Raw genomic sequence first — 19082 nt, 5'->3', positions numbered from 1 at the left:
TTTATTGCGCCCCTCATCAATATTGGGGATTGAATTGTATGTGAGGAGTTGTACGAGTCCTACACTGTAGGATTTTTGCTTTGATAATTCAATAGGTGGAAAATATCAGGCCTCCAGTACAGAGGACCTGCCAGACGAGGTCAAGGTGAATGAGTCACTCATCGCAGCTGCCACTGAACTGATGTGCGTCTTGATCTCATCAGCCCCTTTTATATCAATTCTCCAGTGAGAAATTTCAAACACAAATGTCCACATATAATGGTATTATAGTCTTGATAATTTTTCATGTTATATTTCACAATACTACCGCCACCGAAATAATGTATAAGGTCCTGAGGTGGACGTAAATTGCCATAGCTATCAAAGTAGATAACTTCATTATCCTTCTTCTTGTAGGCAACCCAATGAGTACCTGGGCCATCTTTATCATCAAGGTTAACTATGGCTGACTCATTCTTCCATGGTCCACTTTGAGGCATATTATTTGTCATGTAGACACCACGAAAATGCGGTATTCCCATGATGCCTGCATATTTCACCAGATCACTGTCGGTGAGCGCTCGGGGGGGTAGTTTTATTAGTTTTTTGGATTCAAGTGCAAGCCCAAACCCGATTTATAGGGTTTCAAGTACATTCCTTTGCCCAGAGCAATGGCTTCCATCGATCGGTTATGCCTTTTGCTCTCTTCAAGGTCTTTAGCAGCCTGCCTCGAAGCGCCAATTGCTCTGGCTATACCTGAAGCACCACCAGCTAAAGCACCAGTGGCACTAAGTCCTGCAAACAGTGGGATCAGGAATGCTGGTAAAATTCCACCAATTTTGGATGAAATGGGAAGAACTCTCGACGATGGTTTTATTTTTTTCCTTCCTCCTGCATGTTTTACTGCTTCACGTGTACCTTTCAATGCACTCTTGACCGGATCAACTCCAGAGTGCATGGAGCTTTTCGCAGCTTGCATAATATGACGCAACAACGTCTTCTTCTTACTACCACCACCGGACTTCTTTCGACAGCCTTTTCCAGTCTTCTTTTTCTTCTTCACATTCAGTTTACGATTAACACCCATGCCGATTTTTCTCTTCATATTCATGACGTTTGCAACATTCCAAGCCACTGCTTTTTCACCTAAACCAGCGTCCTTGACCAAAACTCGTTGCCAAGCTTTATCAGCAAGGACACTATCTGCTGCGTGTCTAGCTGTCAAGTTCTCTGGATTCTTTGAATAAGTTATATCGTGCTCTTTGCACGCTGCATCCAGGGGATTTATCCCCAAATCTCCACGTGCCAATCTCTTGGCTAGCTTTGTTCCGGGTCCACAGTACTGATAGCCAGGTACATGCAATTCAATGGGTAACTTGTTGATGAGTTTATTCACAAAACCTTCACCCTTGGAGGTTTTGGCACGTTTGTTCACCACCATGATCTCTCAAAGACTGACTGGAAATGAATAAATACACTGTATTTAAAGATTTTTCCATCAGTCGTCGTCATGGAGTTCAAGGAGCAAAGTTCCAAGCTGCCTGTCATTAATTTCGATAGAATTACGGATAAAAAGAAAGACAAGAAAAAGAATCGGCACGGCCCACTCTTACCAAATACTGTTCGTGCAATCATATGTGGACCTTCCAACTGTGGCAAAACCAATGCTCTGCTTGCACTTATTACCCACCCGAATGGCTTGAAATTTGAGAATGTTTACGTATACTCAAAATCTCTGAATCAACCGAAATATCAATTCTTGAAAGATTTATTGGAATCAGTACAAGTTATTGGCTATTTCCCTTTCAATGATCATGATGAAGTGGTCAAACCTGAAGAGACTAGACCCAACTCCATCATGATATTTGATGATGTAGCATGTGAAAAGCAAGATAATATTCGAGCATTTTTTTGCATGGGTCGACATCGAAATGTAGACAGTTTCTATCTTTGTCAAACTTACGCTCGAATCCCGAAACATTTGGTGCGGGATAATGCGAATTTGCTCATACTCTTTCGTCAAGATGAGATGAATTTAAAGCATATCTATCATGATCATGTTAATACTGATATGCTGTACACCCAGTTCAAGGAATTGTGCTCCGCGTGTTGGAACACGGACAAATATGGTTTCATTACTATTAATAAAGATTGTGAATTGCATGAGGGACGATATCGGAGAGGATTCGATTGCTATGTGTACATAAATAGTGATTGATTAGTGAAATTCGAGACAGTGTTAAATCGAACGTATAACGCTCAACATGCAGCGCCAGGACTTGCAACAAGAGTCAAGTGTGTTGCAGCACATTGCTGAAGCCAGTAAAGCCATTCGTCATAAATATAGAGCTATAAAGCTTGGTAAAGATACGGCTGAACGTGCTATTAATGAAGCTTTGAAGCCGGTAGTGACACCTCTTGAAAAATTGGTTAATCATGCAGAAGTTCAAAAGCAGAATAACTATAAGAGTCTGATGACAATCAAGAGAATGAAAAAAAGCAGAGCAGATGAGAAGTATGAAGTTCCATCAATTCAACATGGAGGACCATCATTTGTCGATGATAATTTCTCTCTGAAAAAAGACGTCTTCCCTACAACATCTGAGGAAGAAGTAGCTGATGAATCCTCTCCCCTAAACAGGTCTGACACTGGGAATCTCCTTCAATTTTATCTCAATAAGTTCGGTACAGCAAAGGAAAAAGAACTCGATAGACAATTTGGTGTTCGTCAAAGTGGTGAAAACTGGAAAATTGGGAATGCAATTGTTACTTTCCGTGGCGATACATTGATGATTGAGGAAAAATCATATGATTTAACTTCAGGTCTCCTGATGTTAATATTCAACAGAGATCCAGAGATGATGCATGTCACGTCAACAGATAGAGAAAATTATGGAGAAATTTTACGGAGTACACATGCACATCGACTGTATTATCATCCATCCAAACCTATCAAAGATAAAAACCCCACTGAAAAATTTACAAATATAATTTTACCACTAGTATCATCAACTTCAAAAAGTGGTGAAGCTCTAATACCAGACCTGATGGTGGCTCCAAAGACAACAGCCAGGAGAATGGATTATATTTACTGGGATAATCCGAATGAATTGGTGGATAGACTTCGTTTACTCATGGCATCCCAAGCTGCAGGCAATTTCAGTCATACAAATGAAATCCTCTCCGTTATTGAAAAATTACGAGAGGCTGAAATAATATATTAACATGTTCCCTCACGTAAATGCTCTCACTTGCATCATGAGTGTCGATGTGTTCGGACGCCTGTTATACAGCAGTAAGGCCTCCACTCTTAGCAGGAGAGGTCCACCAGGTGATGGATTTAAACGTACCCTCGATGGAAATTACAGTTTAGAAGGTAAAAGGTTATGTGCCATTGCTGATCCACTGGAGGAGTCTGATGCAATTTCATTGCGAATTTTACGAGAAAATTTGCAAAAAACTGTCGATCTGGTGAAACACAATTTGACGATAGATTTGAAAAAAAAATTGGAGAAGACGATTGGAGAGTTGGAGTCCACTATAAATACACGTTTTGAAAAAATAGAGAAATTGCTGTAAAACCGACGGCGTAAAATTGCAGACACACAGAAACAATTAAATGGAGTCCCAAAAACGAACAATAGCGGAGGAGCTGCATCGCCCAGCACGAAGAAATTATCCAAGAAGACGCGTTGAAATGCGTGGATTGGATGAAACGTGGCAGGCCGATCTCGTGGACATGGTGAAATATGCAAACTCGAACAAAAACTATCGATATCTCCTCACTGTAATTGATATTTTTTCCAAGTATGCGTGGGCCATTGCTATTAAATCAAAAAATGGTAAAGATGTCACAACTGCCATGAACAAAATTTTGCTGGACGGGCGAATTCCAAAGAAACTACATGTGGATCAAGGCAAAGAATTCTACAACAAGAATTTCCAGACTCTTATGAAAAAACATGACATCGACATGTATTCTACCTTCAGCAATCTCAAGGCGTCGATATGTGAGCGTTTCAATCGAACACTGAAAAATAAAATGTGGAAGCAATTTTCAATCCGTGGAACCTATAAATGGATTGATATTGTAGATGATTTAGTAATAGAATACAATGATACAAAACATCGCACCATCAAAATGAAGCCGAAGGATATCACCAGAAAAATGGAGAAATTATTGTTGAGAAACATTTATGGAAAATCAAGAGCGATTCGAAAGCTGAAAATTAAATTCAAAGTGGGTGATAAAGTGCGAATCAGCAAGTATAAAACTGTTTTCGAGAAAGGCTACACCCCAAACTGGACTACAGAAATATTTACAATCAAGAAAGTGCAGAACACCATACCCGTAACTTACAAGCTGATGGATCATAATGATGAATCAATCGAAGGAGGTTTTTATCAGGAGGAATTAGCGAGTGTCAAGTATCCAGATGTGTATCTGGTTGAGAAAGTGTTGAAGAGGAAGGGGGCGAAGGCATATGTGAAGTGGTTGGGATTTGATANGGAGGAAGGGAGCGAAGGCATATGTGAAGTGGTTGGGATTTGATAGTACTCATAATAGTTGGATCAATGTCAATGAAATGTAATTTCCAAAATAAAAATGAATAAATTTTTTTTTCAAAAATCATTATTATAATTTTTTATTCATGGTATCCATAAGGTACAGTATCTGTTGAATCGGGTAATAAGATTCTTTTATCATCATCGGAGCTCAGTGCCAATTTGTTTTGCCTTACAGTATAAACTTGATGCTTTTTACTCTGAATTAAATATTGAGGTTTGACAATGTTTGTTTTCTGAAAAAGACAGTTTTTATAATCTTCAAACGTAATTGTTTTCAGCATTGCATTTTTTACACCTTTTGCACGCTTCTTCTCCCGTACCTCACCCAACACCTTGAAAGTATACAATTTGGCACGCAGGCCGATAAAATCAGTTATAATCCGACCATTACATTCATCCTTCATTACACCCAACACTTTTTTATTGTGTCTTTTTATTCCATAAACATTATTCTCGGGATAGTCCGAAGTGTCGAATTTTGATGGACTGTCTTTGATGAACTCATAAATGTCTGGAACAGTGAAATAATATAAAAGACTATCTGTGTTTGTGTACATCAACTTCGACTTGTCACCAAACACTTTTTTCACATAATTGTAATGAAAATCGTAGATCCAGATTTTAGACAAATCCAAGATAGCAAATCCAATGTAGATGGGTTTATTAAAATTGATTTTTGCACGACTCATCTCAATTATTACCATATCATTATCGTCGAAAATGAGACTACTGTGAAAATTAGGCTGAGCAATACGAGCTCTTGCTCCATACCTCCCCTCCCATTTAATTACTAATTTGACATCTTTATGTTTCCTCACATTCTCCATGGTTTTCCCAAAGACTGTATTATTCATCAATTTGAAGAAATTCTTCTCAAAGTCATTCTTCGATTCTTTTCTTTTTTCAGTATTTAAATCAATGTAGGGCTTGAGCCATGTTCCCTGCTTAAACTTCAATATTCGGAGAATTTTTGTCAATTTCATACCAAGAGTCAGACATTGCTTTAAATTTCTGTAATGTATAACGTAAGATTTTTTAGCATATAGAGTAGTCATAAGCTTTTTATTCTTAGGATTTGGAGGGACAAAATGCTCGGGAAACAGTGATAAATCTCGATGTGCATCATGCAATTCTCTGGGATACTCCAAGTCTACTTCCAGAATATATCCATCTTGAGAGTCATCAGGAACATTGAAAACATTGAATCCTTCTGGATTTTCCCATTCGAAGCCGCCATAGGGTAGATGTTGACTCATAGCCGCACCGTACAGGTTGTTAACATCAAAGTACATGAGATACGACTCATCTTTATCTTTATCGTAATTTTCATCCATATATCGATTGTTGGCGTGAGCATAACGATTGGTGCATTGAGCGACACCTCCACGAATCCCTTTTTCAATGAATAAAAGCTTATCAACATCTGTTAAAAGCTCAATTTCCACTTTTGTGTATTTCAACATTGCATCGAATGCTAGTCCAGGCGCTGTGTAATAATGCAATGGATCTANTATTGAGCGCCACCTCCACGAATCCCTTTTTCAATGAATAAAAGCTTATCAACATCTGTTAAAAGCTCAATTTCCACTTTTGTGTATTTCAACATTGCATCGAATGCTAGTCCAGGCGCTGTGTAATAATGCAATGGATCTAGCTTATACACCGAAGAGCAGCTTTTTCTAAAATTTTCAAAAATGTCTGCTAGGAGTAGAACATCAGTTTTCAAATACAAATCTGAATATTCCCCAAGTNACCTCCACGAATCCCTTTTTCAATGAATAAAAGCTTATCAACATCTGTTAAAAGCTCAATTTCCACTTTTTTGTATTTCAACATTGCATCCAATGCTAGTCCAGGCGCTGCGTAATAATGTAATGGATCTAGCTTATATATCGAAGAGCAGCTTTTTCTAAAATTTTCAAAAATGTCTCCTAGGAGTAGAACATCAGTTTTCAAATACAAATCTGAATATTCTCCAAGTGTTGAGATGTCAAACTTCTCCCAAACTTGACACGCATGTTCATAGTCCTCTTGTGATATCTCCCGATTATTCAATGATGAATAAAAAGATTCTTTAGGTGGTAATTTTTCATCATCCAATTTCTCCCAACTATCTACGTATTCATATGGAAATACACCCTTCCGCAATAAAAGATGAAATTCAACCTCGGTATTGCAATGCGCTCGGGTGATTGTCTTGTCCGTATCAGTCAAGTATGATGCCAATTTTTCAAGACTACTAGCCATGAATCTGAACGAATCAATGAATCTCAAGCTAACTTTCGTTTGTGGTAAATATTTTCGGAATGATATATACTTTTCTTTAGTTAGTGGCAGCAATTCTACGGAACTTTCAAAATGTTTCACTAAATCAACAATCAAAAAATGTGCATCATAACCCGAGAGATTATGAAAAACCACTGGTATTTCATGGGGATTTTTATAATTAATATTGCATCCTGCATGTGCAGCTCCACGATACCTGCCAGTAAAGTGACAATGATCTCGATGTTTAATATCTGTAGAAATGAACGGTTTCTCACAAATATGACACTCTTGGGATGCTTCAAAATCTTGCGATTGTTTGCTAGTGAGTCTCTCCATTGGCACAACAGTCTTTAAAATGTCATCAACCATCACTCCGATTTTTTTCAACTCATTCATAAACCAGATGATGCAGTCAGAGCCACGTTTGATGTTAAAGCGCGATAGAGTTGTATTAAACGAACATTGTAAGTAGAAAGCGATACTGTATGGCACATGTTTTTGACACAAGTTATCATCATCGTTCTCATTAGTTTCTAAAATGCATTCCAGGTCAGCATAAATGGCAAATGGTACAGGCTCTTTGAACTTATCATTTTTGAAATTTAGAATTTTGTTTTCCTCCACCGGTAAGACCATTTTACACTTACTTATTGAAAAACAGTCCTGTTTGTGTTCATCATAACGTTTTTTCTCACGAAAATGACACAGACACCGATCACATAGGTATATAAAATGCCCACTACTCGAAATTTGTGCACTCACAAGTTTTGAAAGATTGCTAATCCACGCATAGTGATAAACTGGCTGTGCATTAGCTGGAACATGTACATTCGAACAAAAAAGTAGTAAATGAATTGTAGGTATGTGAGACTCCACTTTGCTGAGGTAAAAAGGCACTATTTCTTTTTGATGATTGCTTTCATTTTCAATACCGTAAATATTGATGGATATGTTATTTTTCTTCTCAAATATATGAACATCACTCAAAGCGATGGGGAAGTTGATACCCTTATAATCAAGAGTCTTTTGACTTTGAGGTATAGTTGCGATGGTATAATGAGGATATGATGAAGTAAGACATCTGTTATTCTTTGCTGGATAGAGAGCAGCGATAACTGACCACAAGAAGCAAAATTCATCGGCATTTTTTATATTCACAACAGCTTTTTTCAGTTGTATATGATACGGCAGTGTAGCAAATGTCGATAAGCCAGCACTGAGAGGAGCATATCGATTCATATTAATCATCAAATGTAGAATTTCAATTAGTTCCCATCCTGAATCACATTCTTGGAAATCCTCAATTTTTGTAAGCAATGGTTCCGTGACATTCTCATCAAACCATTCACCGAGATCTGTGGTCGGCAAAATAATTACATTTTTCGTATTGAAATATTTAATTTCACTATTGATGACTTCTTCCTTTTTTATTTGAAATTTACACGCTAGTATACTGTTGACTTTAATATTTCCATTGCTCTCACGAACATTCTCCAAACGGGCAATTGACACTTCTTCTGCATCGTCAAGAAACCTCTTAGGATCCTTATTTTGAAGATTGATTATAATGCCAGAACGTATTCGGCCTCGAAAGGCCAGTGGACCATCCTTCCAGCGAACTCGACGAGTGAGTGATTCTTCTCCGCTACCAGATGACACCTGCATGCGACCTCCTTGATGCAGTCTGTCTCTGAACCTTTCTTCATAACGCTGGATGCAAGCGATGATTGATAAAACTTGGTTCTTCTTCCCCACCGATGGATTTCCCCTGTTCAGGGCGCTCGTGTAAAGTTGAATATAACGAATGCATTTATTAATCCATCGCTCTATGTCGTGATAGAGCACTGTTTGATAAGCATTCTCTAGGACTTTTAGTATTCGCGGAGGAGGCTCGGTATCGCGGCCCATCTTGAAAAAATACACTAACAAACTCAGTGTGAATGTAACTGAATTTATAGCAATAATCATATGTGTACAATCCCCCCCCCCACCAAGCAAATTTCAAGAATTATTTGACCGTTGCAATTTTGCGAGTGATTTTTCCGTTGAGATGTTTCATCATGACGAAGAAGTAAATTTCGAGGAATGATTGAGCCGTTTACATTCTCGGAATAATTTGTCCGTTGAAAAAATACGTTGGATTGTTTCATCATATCATCCCCTTGATTCATCAAATTCCCAAGAATTATTTGGCCGTTGAGACTGATGCAATGGTTTGAAACTGTTAAAAAGTACGTTGGATTATGCAATTTTTCTTAGAAATTTTATACCGTTAAAATGATCAGGAATAATTGCAACTCTCCCCTCCACTCATGTAAGCCTATAAGTACTGATCATCAACCCCTTGAAGAGACAGTCTAAAGTCTGCAACGGTGCCGATACAATCCTTGAGCCTATATCGAACGAAGTGCAAAGTAAACAAAAATGGAGGCTGATCAACCACTGGATTTGGATCTGGACGGAATTAACTGTATCGCTTTGGGGAATTTCTTGCCTACCAAACGTCGAGCAGACCTGACGCTGAACGAGGAATACCTAGTGACGGATTTGAAGATCATCTCTACCAGGCAGTTTGGAGACAAGGTAGCTGTTGTGCTGAACGATGAGTTCATCGTATATTTACCTGCGCGGTTGTCTGACACCTTCCTGGAGAACTTGCCGAAACTGGAAGCCTATCGCCTGACTGCCGCTGCTAAACGTTTGAAAATAAAATTTTTGGAGGGGAGATATAATCCTTGCGTCTTGAGTGAGCTGAAAGTATAAATCTATTCCTACAACTACGTTTATAAAAAAAGAAATGTATTGAATAACCTGAAAAGATGTAGGGAAGAAATAAATTTGAAAACTGAGCTTTAATTTTTGTTCAGTGTTATATTTTATTTTTTTTAATGAATAAAAAATGAACCTTAATACATAAATCTTTAAAAGCTATAATAATAATTTTTGAAAATATAAGTTAACAGCATCTGAAACAGATGAAACGTATATAAATATTAATTTTTCTTGAATGCAATTTAAGAAAATGGTAGAAAGAAGATGATGTTTACTCACTTTATTCGATGCAACGACCTTGTACGCCCAAAATGAGCCATGCGGCGATGGTGAGGCACCGCGCATGTGGCAGTATCTCCCTCGCCTCTTCCTCACGATCGACGAGACGGAGGAAGTTCAAAAATCCTCTCATCTCCTGATGAACAGAAGCTTGCTGTAAACACACAAGAAATATAGAAATGATTTACATGAAAATTATTATTATTTATAGAAATGAATAAATGAACAACTAAATTGATCATTTGTTGTTGTACCTTCGCCACACACAGAAAATCTCCCAGGTATGCCAGGAAACTGACAACCTGGTGCATTGGCACCGCCAAATGTCCCACCAAAGGGTAATAGTGTGGGATATAATCCCAACACTTCTCCTTCTGCTCCAGCCACCAATCCTCCATGGCTGCGTCCTCTTCCTCCCACTCCTGCCTCTGCTCAGGGTCTGGGAATGGATAATTCTCCATGTTTTTTTTTTCCACTGTAATAAACATACACTTGTTAATAATCACACGAAATCGCTTTTGAATGCACTAGAATCACTTTTTTCACTCAAAATTTGAAATACTTACATTGATTTCAAACTTGTCAAACACTTTTCAACTATCTCGTGGATGGTTTGAGATGTACTGAAGCAGAGCAATAAGACTGCGTATCCACTTAACAAACACTTCACTCCCCTTCTCGGTTGGGCGCCTGGCGGCTGGCATTCAAAGCGTCAATGTTTATGTTTTGGAGGAATGGAGGATTGTGAAGACGGTTGAGACTAATAATTGAAATATATTTACATGAACTATTTTTCTTTTTATTCAATACATGGATAATTTCAAAATAATAATAATGAAAAAAAAGAGTAAAATTTTAGAAAAAACTTGTAATGCACGTAATATCATGATTTTGTTTGGTATTATAGAAGGAAAATCTTCATTGAAGCGTAAGCAATAAGAATCCATCCTGATCATCCTGTCAGATAAGCGTAAGCAGACAAAACGGGGAATTATTCCTCTCGAAATCCAATACTGGTTTACAACTGAAACAAATGAAATAAAAGATATGGATGAGTATTTAATTCTTAATTTATACATTTCTTATCATGGAGTTTATTTAATACTTACAATTGGATGAATTTCGAAGTTTGCGGGCAATCGTTCAGGTCGTTTGTGGGCTCTCATTGGCTTGAAAAATACATTGCCGTGAGAACAGAAGATCAATTTAGCTCGTACACCTCCAAGCGTGAGGAAAGTACCACCAATTTTGAAGTGTTTGTTGACAACAGCTCTCAGTTTTTTCTTCATGACTCTCTCAGACAATTGACTCCTCCATTCCTCTGGCACGAAAACACGCAGTTGCTCATCATCATCGTCATCGTTCGAGTCATCTGATGGTCATGCTGGACTGTATGATGCTGACTCATCACTTCTGGTATCTGATACCAACACCTCCAATGAATCTACATCCATAGGTTGATGTTTTTCTGAGATGCTCACCGATGTCTCGGGCACCGTAAAATTGTCTTCAGCTGGCTTTGGACTCTCTGATGACTCATCAATGATCAGAATATCCTCCTCCGGACTCTTCGGTGAGTCGGGAATATTTAAAATACCCTTCTCTGCTGGTTCGGGACTCTCCGGTGAGTCGGGAATATTCAAAATCCCCTTCTCTGCTGGTTCGGGACTCTCCGGTGAGTCGGGAATATTCAAAATACCCTTCTCTGCTGGTGCGGGGCTCTCTGGTGAATCGAGAATATTCAAAATACTCTTCTCTGCTGGCTCGGGGCTCTCTGGTGAGTCGGGAATGCTGATAACATCCTCCTCTGCTGGCTCAGGACTCTCTGATGAGTCGGGAATGCTGATAATATCCTCCTCTGCTGGCTCTAGTGAGTCGGGAATATTGTCAACGTTCTCCTCGACAGAGTTAATATTGTCAGATGGCATGTCAATAACCACAGGTTTTTCGATTGATACATCAGTTGTTGAGTCTGGAACAATTGTCGATTGTGATGTTTCCAAAATCAATGGAGTAGAACTTCCAGATGAAACATTCACAGGTAAGTCCCCATCTGATGTCTCCTTCTGGTCCGATGCCTCCCCATCTGATGTCTCTACTTCGGAGGTGCCCTCAGGATCTCCGGCCTCAGATGAAGTTGCAGAAAAATCCACCACACCAGGCACAAACTCCTCATCAGTTAAACTATCGTACTCATTTTCTGAATTGGAAGTGTGCACTGATCCCATCAGGCATCTCTCAATGGCACGTCTCTTTTCATTTTTTCAGAACTCCTCACGTTATCCACAAAATTACGAATTGAAATTATCTCCAAAGTCAAAACTTGCTCAGTTGGAGATCCACCAACACTAGACATAGCAGTAGAACTCTTCACACTTGCCTCATTGAATCTAAAATGTCCTGAACTGTGCGAGTATGGGGTTTATAAAACTGATTGACGGGGTCTTCATAACGAAAACTTCATCTTCGGGTTGACTCCCACCATCTGATTATTCATACTTTTTTAATCGNAAATTATCTCCAAAGTCAAAACTTGCTCAGTTGGAGATCCACCAACACTAGACATAGCAGTAGAACTCTTCACACTTGACTCACTGAATCTAAAATGTCCTGCACTGTGCGAGCATGGGGTTTATAAAACTGACTGACGGGGTCTTCATAACGAAAGCGTCATCTTCGGGTTGACTCCCCCCATCTGATTATTCATACTTTTTTAATCGAGGGGTAGGGAGACTTCGGATAAAAACCGAAGAACATACTAGCCTACCGAGGGAGACGTTGGTATTACCCCTCCTCTCAAACGCCATTTTGTTCAACGGTTATTGCATCATGCCACGAAATATAAACCAGACTTTGAAGAAACGTCATCATCGTATCGTAACGGTTATTGGATTAATATTATGAATATGTGACCATTTGATCTTACCGAACCTTCAGACAAATTTTTTCTTCCGAAGACTCCAACGGAAAAATAATTCGCGAAATTTCACAGACTCTTGTTGATGCGAGGGCATTTAATGAAAACCGTTACTGTACTAACACCAATGAAATTGTCCAGCTATGTTTGACATCTCTCCCTGGAATTTCGAGAGCAGATCATGTAATTTGTCCAGACAATAACAAAATTATTGAAGTAACATTTCCAAAACAGTATGCAGACACCAAGTCCACTACCTCTCATGCTAAAAACCAGGGAGGGGCGGTGATGATGAAACAAGAAGACTGAGCAAAGTTCTCAGTTACTTTTACAATTGAATCATAGCAACATGTCGGTGGTTATTGATATCGAGGGTTTCAAAGATTTTGGCAACCAGTTTGTCTTGAAAGAATTTGCAGTATCAGCATTGGAGCTTCATGATGATGAAAAATTTCTTCATGAGTCAGTTTTGGTGGATCCACTCACAAATGGGAGGATTTATTGCTTAAATATCGGGAAATGAATCAGTGGTTGTCCCGTCATTATCATGGGCTACATTGGGATACTCCTGGAGAAATTGAGTATGATAGAGTGAGTGAGTTTATCAATGCTATGGTGAAGGATGTTAAACACATCTACGTTCAAGGTCTGGAGACGAAGCTCTTTAATCAAGATTTTTTCAAACATATCAATGTAATCTTTCATGAGATTTTTTTTAAAGGAATCAATGTAATCTTCATAAATAAACAACAATTATTGGAGAATGGATTTTTTATTTATCATCACCAGTATTATTATTATTAGGACATTTTGCTTTCAAAGTATTGAACATTATATTCACTCCGAGTTTTAATTCATTGAGGATGCCCAGCATTGGTGTAGCTGGAGTGTCCTCCGTGAGATCTGGTCCTCTCTTCCTCTTCAATCCGCTGCTGGTTGATGGCTCGCACCAGGAGCTAGCCCATCGGTCTCCAACAAAATCGTCGCTCACTCGTTGAATTAAATCTTCAATGCAATTCAGAATAACTTCCAGCTTCTTTGAAATAACAGCAGACATCGGCAGTGAAGAATCAGCAGAAATTTCTTCTTCATTCCTCTTCCTCAAATCGACGTAATTTCTCTCCAAGAGAAGAATGTCATCAATTAAGAATCAAACACGCTCCGGTGGATCATTCCCGAAATGTTTCTCTACAACTTCCTCGAACCCGAACAAGTACGGGGCAGTTCTGATCAGAAAGTGGATATCGTCTATCGAGAGTTTCTCCATGATTTCAACTGATGCATCCCTTGTGAAATGAACTACTTATACCCTCCGACCCCCCACTCTTCAACTCTGCACCACAATTCAAACGGAAATTCAGTTCGTGAAAATAATAAATAATTTCTCGGAAACACCGGTAACCGAAAGATTCTTCTTGGAAAAATATTCATAACCGTCAAAGTCGGATGAATCCTCTTGCATTTGAATCGGAGACATCCACTTTAACTGTATTCCAATCATACACCACTCTCAGCTGATCAGATCGACGAACTTTTAAATATCTCCCTATAAACACCAGTTGCACCATACGAGGCCCAACCAGACTGCTCTTGTTTAGACAACGCGTACGTGATTAAATGCGCGANGCCTTTGCTCGGTCCAGCGAGATTATTTTGCAGTCGACACTGCTTCAAGAAGTGTTGGATATCCGCCATATGACGTAACCATGAGATATCCCCCCCCTCCACCCCCCCATCCGCCACCCGCTGCAAGAGACATGATCAGACTCCCCATCTGACCCGTCGTGACCACCGCGCCATCTAACGGCCCGATTCCGAAGTAATATCCAGGATCGGCTCTGTATGTCTACTTTCATCAACGTGCATGTAACATGTGGGATAGGATTATATAGACGATTTGGGTACCTAATGTTCATACTTTAGCGTGCACTTAATGTGTACCTTGAACTGTTTGTAACGTGCACTTGATGTGTACCTTAAAATTCCACTAACGTGCGCGTAACGTGTGCGTTAGATGCATATGGACGATTTGGGTACTTAACGTTCACACTTTAACGTGGATTTGAGGTGTACCTTGGAGTGCTTCCAACGTGTACTTAACATGTACCTTAAAGTTTCACCAACGTGCACGTAACTTGTGCGTTAGAGGCATATGGACTATTTGCGTACCCAACGGTTACACTTTAGAGTGGATTTGACGGGTACCAGCAAGTGTCTTTAACGTGCACTTAACGTGTACCTTAAAGTTTCACTAACGTACACGATCCAGTACTGACAGCTAGTCACTGATGACTCATTATTTCGTTATTTGCATTTTCTGCATTTGTCAAAGTAACAGCGAGTCCTCATACTTCAAGAACATCCATCATTCTTTTTTCAATCAATAATCAATTCAATGAAACTTGATTAATCACCAATTGAATATGATCTTTGATTGAATGTCACTTCTGTCAATGACTTCCAGCACTGCTTCCACTCTCAGGGGGCCTCTTCAGGTGAAATTGTGAAGTGCAGAATAAGACCCTAAGAAGGCTACCCGCAGTAAAGATTCACTTGGAGGCTGTCCTCGGAATTGCATATTCAACACTCTTCTTCAATTATTCAAGACAATAAGTACTCAAGAAATATTGCCAAACATCAACTGATCTTTGTAACTGATTGTTGATGAAACGGGGGTTATGCATGAAGTCATGTTGTGATCATTACGATACCCTCCCTCGTCTGGTCTCCAAGACCATTTGACCCTTCCTGATCACTCCACTCATCCCTCCTGTTAGACCGTTCCTCATTTGATCCTGATTGCTCAATTGCTCAACTTTCTCGCCACAGACGAATAGAGAATATTCAGTTATATCATCAAATAACTTCAAATGCTCGATTGATATTAATATACGTGACAGGTGGATTGAACTACTGAAATCTGAAAAGGTGTTCAAGAATTCTCGAGTGTGTAGTTCTCATTTTCGAACTGACGATTTTCTCCTTCCAGGTAACTTTTCTTCCGGATTTGTGAATGTTCTAACACTGTACCTGTCTTCCCCAACGTGTCTGAAAGTTTTTACCTCAAATTTTCAGAGCTCACTATTAAGTGTGGAATCCAACATTCCCGATTAAAGAAGCATTCGATGCCCCCGAACAAGAGAATCGAAGTGTTTCGGAAGACTCCTACAGATCACCCTTTCAAAGAGGCAGTACATCTCTCAGTGCAAGATTATGAATCTCCTGTTACCCGTGGGAGTTCGTCAAAATTCAAGGTGAAAATTCATATTTCCTATGTTCATAAAAATAGAGTCAGTAATGAGGGGGTATTACCAAATGAGTGCTCTGGGCGAGGAGGCATTGTCTTCCTTTATCATTTCACTCCTGAATTCGCCAGCTGTTCGATGCCGGGTCTGAGATCTGTGAAATTTATGAGCGATAGGCGAGATAAAAAAGGATTCTAACGGGAGCGGGAGAAGGTCCACAAATCACCACACGTGCACGTTGGTCAACTCAGTCACTTTAATTGTCAAAAAATAATAGTCAATAGTTACACTGGTGATTTGAGTAATCGAGATGATCAAGAGATTAGCGCGGGTCACCATAGTCAATAACGCAGTTTAAAGAATATAACGACGCTGAGTAATTAGTTCGTAGAGCTTGAGACAATCAAAAGTATTCGCGGAAAGCAATGTACACTGTACGATGGCCGATATGCAAATGAGGCCGATTAACGGACCGCAAGGTGGCAGTCGTCGATCATCGAGGGTCCAAACGTGCCCCAATTTAAATGGGGGCGTTCACTGAACATTCCACCTGTTCATCAAGTGGCGCCTCAGGTATCAGAGGTGAGAGGCCCCTGGTCAGTTAAGTCAGTTGCGCAGGTCAGTCGTGAAAAGCCATGCAAGCATGCGAGAGGAGCGAGTGTGCGTGAGCGAGCGTGTGTGTGAGGAAAAGCAATTCGGTGGAAAACCGAACACCAGCAAATAGAGATGTGAATACGGTTTTATATCTGATGAGCTCGTATTCATTTATGAGTGAGCATAGGAATAGCTTTTTCGGCTATTTAATCGAATTTTGGTTTTCTCCAAATTGTCCCTATGTTTTTTTTATCCTGTTGAGAAAAATTTACAGAGGCACAGATGTAGTCAAACGCGACTTGAACATGTTTTTCAATGTACTTTATGATGCTCTCTGTGGCGACACGAAATGTCGTAAAGTGGCATCCTCGGAAAGACCATTGGAACTACCACTTGCTGACAATGGAAACACGAACAACGATGAAGTACACAATGAGGAATTGGAAGGAACGCTCTCTAGTTATCTCTCCATGAGGAATGTTGAACCTCAAGTTGTTGATGCCACTATACGAGCATCGTCCGAAGAAGCACGTGTTGATGCGAGTGTGCAAGTACCACCTGAGAGAACGTATGTTGATGCCGTGACTCAGGTGAATTTTGGGCATCTTTATCTTCTGTTTCGCTCCAGAATACAGACGGATGCTGAGTTGTTAATTCTTTGTGGTATTAGAAATCATCGAATTCTAGACAAATTGGTAGAAAGAATTTCAATTATTTACCCTGAAAAAAGCACGTAAACTTCACGAGAACGGGTCAGACTAACAACAATGAAATTGGAAAAAGATCTGACTTTCTCTGTCCTGACAATAATATTTCAATGTGTGGCCGAGCCAACTTGTCGGGTCATCTCTGTAGAGTTCTACAGAGAATTCGTTGGGTATCCAACGAAGAAATTCAGAGGAATAGGTTCCACTTTTTCAAGGGTTTTGAAAACGTGTGGTAGATTGTACTGAATTCAAAATCCACCAAACACCAAAATGCCTTGCATATTGTCTAAGGATTTATAGTCTTAGGGATAAGACGAAATTCGTTGCTGAATTCATGACAGCAGTCACCTCAGGAGGACTTTTAATATGTTCGAGTGGAGAGTACGGAGGCCGGTCTACTGAAAGCACAATATTCAAGGCTAGTAATATTATTAGTCATTTACGGCCGGGTGATGGTGTAATAGCGGATAAAGGATTTCGAATAGAACATTTATATGACAAATATGGAATTCAACTTTATACATCAAAATACCTCGAAAAAAAAAACCATTTCCAACGGAAGAGGCTGTATCGAAACATCTACTCTCTTCTGCATGCGTCCACGCAGAACCTATAAATCAAAGTATTGAAGTTTTTGCTGTATTAAGGAATGTAATACCCTGGAATCTTGCTAGATATGTGAATGACATTGTATTTGTGTGTGCAGGTTTAGTAACTCTGGGGACCTCACTTTTCTCTGACAAACAAATTTGTAACCCAAGTGTTTATTTGAATGACGTGAATAAATTGATGGAAACTCAGATTTGATTGAGTCCATCATCGTTATGGAAAGAGAACTCTCGTCTAAAAATTCATTAGCCCACTCTAGGTGAATTCTTCAGACAATTGGAGAACAACTTGAAACCCAGACGAGCTCGAAAGAAGAATGACAAGACAATCGCCGAGAAAAATAAACAGGATGTCGCAGATGATGGAGATGACCCAAAGGCACCAGTCTCCAAAACATTGAACATTCAGGAGACGAATCTGAAGGATAAAGAGGGAGTTTACACTTTCAGTTTGGATTCTCATGATTCTACCTAACATTTAGCTTGGCACCAGCCAAGGGAACTAAACAGATAATTCACGGTACAAATTCAGGAAAAGTTATTGAGAAAATTGCTGGGAGTGAACCTGCGGCTAAAGCTGTTGGAGGAGATGTTGAAAATGATCCGGGGAGTGAGGAAATAAATGCTGATGATCTTGGAGTCACTGGAGATGATGCTCAAGCAGTTACAACGATTTCTAGAGCTCAAAATGAAGAGAAAATCATTGAAAAGACTTATGGAGCTGGACCTGATGCTACGATTGATGAGAATCATGGGAGGATGGTTCTGGGCTTCAGAGAGAAACATCTAGACCTGCAAAATCCATCAACAATGAGCAAATAGTACACGAGACCACGAAAGCATTCAGGAAGCTCTACTATCTCTATGTCCATCATCCTCCTGGGAAAATTCTAGAATACGAGACATTCTCGACGACTTCGAGTGGACCACTCAGGTATCCCCTCTTCTACGCCTAGACTCTCAGAGATCCCCTTATTCACCCCGAGATCGCCAGAAACTCCTCTCTAGTCTAAAAAATGTGGAAAAATTAATGGAAATCCAGGATTGATTCAGCGTGTCCTTTATAATTTTTTATTTATGTACAATAAAATAATTTCTTTGTTTTCACACAATGAAATAATCTCTTCTTTGGAACATACCAGCC

At 39.5% G+C, this 19082-nt stretch overlaps 1 protein-coding gene and 1 pseudogene across 1 annotated transcript; one reads left to right on the top strand and one right to left on the bottom strand.

The window, feature by feature from the left end:
• Positions 1-9868: 9868 nt before the first annotated feature.
• LOC107043561 lies at positions 9869-10328 on the bottom strand. The gene is made up of 2 exons (XM_015265106.1): positions 10122-10328; positions 9869-10021 (listed from the first exon to the last, which is right to left on the bottom strand). Exons 1-2 carry the CDS (start codon positions 10326-10328, stop codon positions 9869-9871), a joined length of 360 nt encoding a protein of 119 aa, XP_015120592.1.
• Positions 10329-16928: 6600 nt separating this feature from the next.
• LOC107043560 lies at positions 16929-18760 on the top strand (annotated as a pseudogene).
• The last annotated feature ends 322 nt before the right edge of the window (positions 18761-19082 follow it).

The sequence above is a fragment of the Diachasma alloeum genome, unplaced genomic scaffold, assembly GCF_001412515.2.
Source record: "Diachasma alloeum isolate Michigan unplaced genomic scaffold, Dall2.0 Dall_scaffold_00602, whole genome shotgun sequence".
NCBI classification, from domain to species: domain Eukaryota; kingdom Metazoa; phylum Arthropoda; class Insecta; order Hymenoptera; family Braconidae; genus Diachasma; species Diachasma alloeum.
The sequence above is the reverse complement of the archived record's forward strand: the minus strand, read 5'-3'. Positions and strand labels throughout refer to the sequence as shown.

Excerpts from the sequence above, each read along its gene's own strand:
- LOC107043561 (XM_015265106.1), bottom strand. The coding sequence starts at position 10,328 with ATGGAGAATTATCCATTCCCAGACCCTGAGCAGAGGCAGGAGTGGGAG. Across the intron at positions 10,022-10,121 it reads ATTTTCTGTGTGTGGCGAAG|CAAGCTTCTGTTCATCAGGA; the intron begins GTACAACAACAA and ends GTGTGTTTACAG.